At 28.1% G+C, this 7,530-nt stretch overlaps 1 protein-coding gene across 1 annotated transcript; it reads left to right on the forward strand.

The window, feature by feature from the left end:
• Positions 1–5,807: 5,807 nt before the first annotated feature.
• On the forward strand, positions 5,808–6,878 carry GO595_008721 (uncharacterized protein; the record flags this gene model as incomplete). Its single annotated transcript, XM_067922327.1, has 1 exon — positions 5,808–6,878. The coding sequence occupies one exon, from the start codon at positions 5,808–5,810 to the stop codon at positions 6,876–6,878; it is 1,071 nt and encodes a 356-aa protein (XP_067771082.1).
• Between the last annotated feature and the right edge of the window lie 652 nt (positions 6,879–7,530).

A 7,530-nucleotide genomic window follows, 5' to 3' on the forward strand; every position in this document is an offset into this window, starting at 1 on the left:
AAAGTCAAATAAATATCAGAAACACCATTCTTTTCTTCTGTTCCTTTACTTTAATGCCTATTATGAATTCTCAACACCATATTTATTTTATGCAATTTTTTATGAAAATAACAAATTAAATTTTTCTTTATTGATCAAATATACTATCTAAAAAACATCTTTTCGATTCTATAACAATTTTTGTGCTAAATTGTAAACTTATAAATTTCAAAAAAGTAAAAGACGTTATAGTTTAAACGGTCATGCCATAAGGCCACCCCAATATTCCTTCTTTTATCAATAAATGGAATCAAATGAAACAAATGCGTCAATATTTTCAATATCTCATGTAAAAGCAGCTATTCAGAATTCCAATGTTGCAAATGCTATGGGAGAGTATGAAAAAGAACTTCAAAATATAACTAATCCATCCCAAAGAGTTGATTTACTTATAAATCACGCTTTTGCAGCTCTTTCTTTAGAAATGACAAATCTTGCAATAGCCGATATGGATAAAGCAATCTCTCTTCAACAATCTTTACTTAAAGTTTATTTTACAAAAGGTGTTGCCCATCTTTGGAACAACAATGAAGATGCTGCTCTTTCATCTTGGCGTAATGGTCTTGAATATACTGGAGACATTTCGTTTTATGTATTACTTGTATCTTTTATAAATGATTCCAATTTTCGTGCACATGTATTTCATCTTAGATTCTCAGTTTTAAGTTTACTTGAGCTTTTAGAAGATTGGAAATCGCCCAAAAAATTCACAGAAAGCGACACACAGAATGCATTTGCTGAATTACGTTCCGATTCTATAAAAGTTGCAATTGATCATTTTACACAAATCCTTCAATGTGATCCCAAGAATTACCAAGCATACAAAGGTCGAGGTATTGCTTATTGTCTTATAGGGGAATGGAATAATTGTATTAATGACATTAGTGAAAGTTATAAATATGTAGGATCAACTGCAGCAGCCAATACCATACGTTCAATTGCATATTTAGCAACTAATCAACTTGCTAAAGCGCTTACAGATCTCCAATTATATCTTTTAAATTATCCTGATGACCACGAAGTCACATTAGAAGTTGCAAAACTTCAAATGCTCCGTGGGGTACCCCACAATGCCTTAACGTACTTTATGAAAGTTCCGCTTTCATCGTTTGATTCAAATTCATTGCTATCGTTTGCGGGTTGTCTTTATTCAAATGGTGAAATCAACAATTCAATGAAAATATTAGAAATGGTTACTGAACCATTTTCTAGTGATCCTGAATATTATTTAATTCAATTTTTAATTAATAGAGATTTAAATAAAGTCGATGAAGCAATTAAATCGGTAACACAATTAACAACAATTAGTTCGAATCCAAAATATAAACAAATTGCATTTAATTATTATTATGAACTTGGTTATTTAAATAAATCACTTGAAATTTATGAAGAAGTTCCACAAAATAATCAAAGATATTTACGAGCGAAATATCTTTTAGAAACTCAAACTGTTAATAATGATCAAACAATTAAAGAAATGATTAAATATTCCGAAAAAATAGGCGAAAAATGTTTACCAAATGTTATTGGCTATTTAAAAAATCGAAGACTTATTCGAGTTATTGGATTTTGTACATTTTATATCATTAATCAAATCAAACAAAAGAATTTAAATTGGAACGAAATACGAAAAAACATTTTAATACTTTTAGATTCTATTGGTGATATATTAGATGTTGACAACAACGTTCCGATATATTACATAATAAAAAATAGTTCAACTTCGCCGCAATACACAAAAATGAAAGAAATCGCATTTAAATCGTTAAAGAGTTTGTTTCCGGATGAAATATGTGAAACATTCGAAGAAATGTATCAAATTTCTCAATCGAATATTTCATTAAGACCTAAACTTGAAATAGATGAAACCGAAATAGAACTTCCTTCATTACATCTAAGATATTCAGGTGTTTATGGATTCGATTTATATGTTAAATCGCCGAAAGTTAAAAATGTTTATGAAATACAATTACAAAAATCTTTCGAAGAATTAAATGTTGATGAAAATGATTATCAACATATTATTAAACTCGTTTTCTTCATTTGGATGAGTCAAACATTTGGTATATACTCTAATGAAATTGGACAAATGTTTTTACACGCATTTGTTTTATGTAAAGATAAATCAGAATTAAATCAAATCGAAAATGTTTTGTTTATGAAACAATTATTACATCCTGATATTAATGATTTATCCAATATTTTAAATGAGTTTATTAATGGTAATAAAAATAAAGTTGATTTGAACGAAGAAATATTAAAATATTGGTCGAAATTGCCCGAATTAAATGAAATTTTATCATTTTCGGCTTTCGATAATGACGATGATCAAAAACAATAGAATTATAACTTTTTGTTAAGAACGATGGAGATTCTATGATAAAACGGTCGTTTGAAATTTAACACAACTTTGTTCGGATTAGAAGGAACATTTTTGGGAATGGAACTTTTAGCTCAAGAGGGAACTCAAATTGACATATCAGTACTTGATATGGCAACAGGGTATACTGTTAGCTCAAATAACGTAGAGGTTCAACAAATTATGAAAATATTAGATGCTTTTACTAATCGTTCCGATTTGATTTTTAATGCTCCCGCTATCCTCAATTCAAACTGTTCAGTAAATTCGAAGTTTTATGTTTTAGTTGGTGTTTTACATCAAATTCCAAAAATTTGGTCGAACTTACCTTTAGACTTTCAAGAAATGTTTAAAGGATTCATTTTTCAATTTAATTTTTTTGTTGTTGAACAGAATTATCAGCCATTAATATCAATGTCAAATGATATTATTGTTGCAATCGCTAAAATAGAGTATCCAGATTGGATAAACTTCATACCAACCCTTATTGATTCGATTAATAACAATTTAAATTACCATAAAAATGTATGTTGTATAATTGGTCGGTTTGCAGAAGAGATAAAGAATTCTGAAAATGTATCAATAACGAGTGCTCATGCAAGTGAAATGAAGAATTCATTTATCGCCGATTTTCCTAAGATTATGGACTTAATTCGATCACTTCTTCAATTCACTGATTCATTTGACGTTGTATCGGTTGGATTGAATACTTTACGCGACTGTATACAATTATTACCACTTCAAAACATATTTACATCAGGAATTCTTGAATTTATATGTCAAAACTTTTTAGTCATCCCAAACTTAATTATTCCATCCATCGAAGTATTAGAGAAAGTTTTATCATTAGTTGGAAATAATGATGAATTTAATCAAAGTTTTATTAATTTATTTAAAGTTATAGTTACATCATTAGATTCAATCTTTACAGAAAATTTTGATTTTTCAATTCAACATCCATTTATTGATACATTTATATTAACAATTCCCGATTTCTTACGAAGTGCACGATTTATAATGGATGAAGAAGATAACATTAAATATGTCTTAAAATGCGTTTCATGGATATTTACTATTACATTAAATGGTAATCCGAATATATTCCCAAAACTTGCGACGTTTTGGAGCTCATTAATACGGAATTATTATTTCAATCATAAAAGTAAATATAATGGTAACTTTGATGAGATTGCGAAATCATATTTTCCATATCTACAAAAATATTTTATACGGAATTTTCCACAACCATTTAAAATTATATCATCATTTGATAATTATCAAAATCCGATTTTAATGTATTCACAAGAAAGTCCTTTATTTTCTACTTATAAAGATGTACGTGAAATCATTGTATTATTAACTAATATAAACTTAGAAATGTCATTACATATATTTGATGAATTATTCCAAGAAATATTTACATCGAATAACATTCAATTAATTAATAGTTTTTGTTATAGTTTTAGTTGTATTTCAGCTATATTAAATGATGAAATTTCATATAATTATTTGATTAAATATATCAAAACATTACTCGAAATGATTAATGCAATCGAAGATATTAAAATCAAATCTGAATTAATTTCCGATTTTTTATTCATTTGTACAAATTATTATGACATTTTAAATAAGTTTTGGAAACTTCTAAAAGTTGTACTCTTTAAAACAATCGAATTCATGCAAGAAATTCAAGAAGTACCTGAGTTATCTATAATTGCTACACAAACATTTGGTATATTATTAGAAAGAACTTATCGAATACTTTTATTTCCACAAATTGACGAAACTGAATCATTCATTCAACAATTGTTTAAACTTTTACCACAAATTTTACCAAAAATATCACAACAAAATTCGTTGAAATTGATTTCTGATATTTCATTATTAATTAAAAAGATCCAAAATGAAAATGATAAACAAAATTATATCAATTTATTGTCGAATTATATCATACAACAAATTCAACAATTAATAACTAATGTACAACAATTTGATATAAACTTTAATCGAACTTTAACATTTTTCATTCGATTTTCGAAAGCATTTAATAGTAAAATACTTAACAAAAATTTGTTCCAAACAATTTATGGATTAATAATACAATTTATACCAAATTATTCAAATTCATTATATCAAACGACAAATGAACAAATTATAATATCACAATTAAATGTTAAACTATCAATGATTAGTTTCATTAAATCATTTCTTAAATATGTACCTGACATTAATGATATTATTAATGTCATATTACCTGATTCGATATTTATATTAGCACAAGATTATTATAATTTACAAATTCATTTTAAATCGCCAAAAACTATCGAAATATTTTCAATATTAATAAAAAGATTAAATGAAATATTTGTTAATTATATACCACAAATATTCCAATTAATATTTGACCCAACATTAGAATTAATTAATAATTATAATGAAAACATGAATTTGTTTTACGATATTTCTTACTTTTGGCGTTATATAATATGTTTTATAGGTTCTTTAGTGAAATATCAAATAACAATTTTCATGAACTTTAATAAAGATCAAATTAATTTGTTGCTACAAACCGTAATCAAAGGTTGTTTCTCTTTAAATCATACAATTAGTAAAACTTCTTTATTAGTAATATTAGAAACATATAAAGGTTTCTTACGTTTGCCACAAAACGTTTCAGAAGCTATCATCAAAGAAAACGTTTTGGCAACGTTTATGGCAATTATACAACTGTCAACCGATACGATACACAAGTACGATATAATGAACCAATTGAAGGTTTTGTATAGTTTACTATCGTTAAGACAATTACGCGAACAAAGTAATTCAATTTTGGTGTTCTTCGAAGAGGTGTACCCCGTTCTATCGGCCGAACAAAGCTCTCAAATGTTGGTCGAAATTTATATGGCAATTGATAATAATGATAAGCAAAGGTTTGCCGAAATTATTGTTAACTTTATAATAACTGTCTCTAATGTTTCACCAATGGATCCGGATTTAATGAAGTTGGGTAATAATCAAATTGATTTAGAAAGACAAGCATTAAGTAATGTGCCTGGTTTGACTAATCCATTAGAGCCACCACAAAATGAAAAATATGAAACATTTGAGAAATTGTCAAATGAGATTTCGAGCTTTTCATTATGATTGTTTTTAAAAATTAAAATAAATTGTATTTACTCATTAAAGATATTTGATTAAAATGTTAATATTTTGTTTTTAGATAATTTTCTTTTTTTTTTTTTTTGCTTGTTGCGAATACTGTAACAGCCGTTTTTGTGCTAATCGTTTTTTTACACAAAAATGACTTTTCAAATTAACGATGTGAGTTTTTCTGATTTCTCAAAATAATTTTAATGTAAACGCCACTTTTTAAACAGCGTCGGCTATAAAAAAGTTATAACAAAAGGAAATGAAGAAAACGGAACAAACGCCAAAAAAAGGAACAACCGGATTGGTTATATCCCTTACACAGCCACCTTCTATTGAACCTATTGTTAGGACTTCCCAATTTCCTTTTGAAAGTTTTGGTGATTCTCTTCATTTCCCTCCACCATCACTTCGTTTCGGATATAGCACTGATAACATTTGGTACTCTCATGTCCCAATGACAATATTTCTCACTGTTGTCAATCTTCGTGTACAAGAAATCAAAGAACTTGTCCTCACCTTAAAAATATATCAAAACAAAACAAAATTACTTCAAGTTGTCGAGCCTGTTCAAGGTACTGTTGGATCTCAATGTTCTTTTTCACATCAATTCAAAACCAAAATTGTCGAGAAAAATTGCTCAATTAAAGTCAAAGCCACATGTTCTTACAAGGTAGAAAACATGAAGTTTACATCCAAAGCTTCTAAAATCTTTGAAATCCAAGATTCCATTACAGTCACATATCAATCTTATAACCAACCAAATCCAATTCTTAACATAGAAGTTCAAAACAAGATGCCATGGAGTATTCAAGATGTTGAGTTTACAGCCGAGAAATCCACAATTCCAATTTCGTCATATCTTAATACTGGTGAAAAAGCCTCAAATCACTATGCGCTTTGTAACTCGATAAAGAACTTTACTATTAGTTGGGACCTACCGTTTGCCAAGAAGAACTCATTTGTCGTTGATGCAGATATTCCATTTAATTCCAATTCAATTCCTATAATATTACGAATTTCAAACGCACCAACAGACGTCCCAATCCTCAAACCATTCAGTGCCAAAGTCACCATCACAAATATTGTTAAAAGTGCGTTATCTGGTGAAATGGGATTCAAACAGAAAACTATGGCAATCGAACCTTTTGGAGTTAAAAACGCAGTCATCGAAGCACTGCAGCCGGGCTGTAACTTCGAAATCGATCTTTCTTTTGTCGCATTAAAACAAGGAAGCGCAAACTTCCCTTCGTTCACATTCGATTTTAAGGGATATCAAAAGTTCGAAATAACTTTAAAGGATATCATTTTGGTTGTTGGAAGTGCTGAGTAAAGATTAGGTCATGTTAAAACAAAAAACTTTAAATTGCATTCGAAATTGATTGTTGTGATTTTACTTTTTGTTCATATGTTATCATTGAGTAGATAAATGGAAATACATAAAAATATTTCTTGAAACAAGAAATCGATAATATCAATACTCATAACATTCAACTTATATACTTTTTTATTATTTACTCGAATTTACTCGTTTTTTTTAAACACAACAGGATTTGTGGGAACATCTCATTAAGGTAGGTGTGTGTGTGTGTTAAAATCCAAGAAATTTGTAATTGGAATACATCAAATGCAAAGAGAAGTGATTTAACGTCTTCTAGTGCAATCATATGGAAAATGCTCCTTCTCCATCGATTTTTCGATTGAAAACGGGAGTTATATGCACAATTTCTACTTTGGCATTAGTAATTACTTACCAATGCATAATATGAATGGAAAATTTAGATTAGTTGTGCCCATTATTCTGAGTTAATGGAAAACCACAAGATTAAAATATCCAAACATGAAGAACATTTTTGACTTCATAAACAGCGCCAAGGAGCAAATCTTTCCATCAATAAATAAATAAAAAAATCCGTCCATTCCTTAGAAAGATTTTTTGATACAAGCAAATGTTAAACTTATATCAATATGCAGTAAAGTATGTC

The sequence above is a fragment of the Histomonas meleagridis genome (assembly GCF_020186115.1).
Source record: "Histomonas meleagridis strain 2922-C6/04-10x chromosome Unknown contig_7, whole genome shotgun sequence".
Classification (NCBI taxonomy): Eukaryota; Parabasalia; order Tritrichomonadida; family Dientamoebidae; genus Histomonas; species Histomonas meleagridis.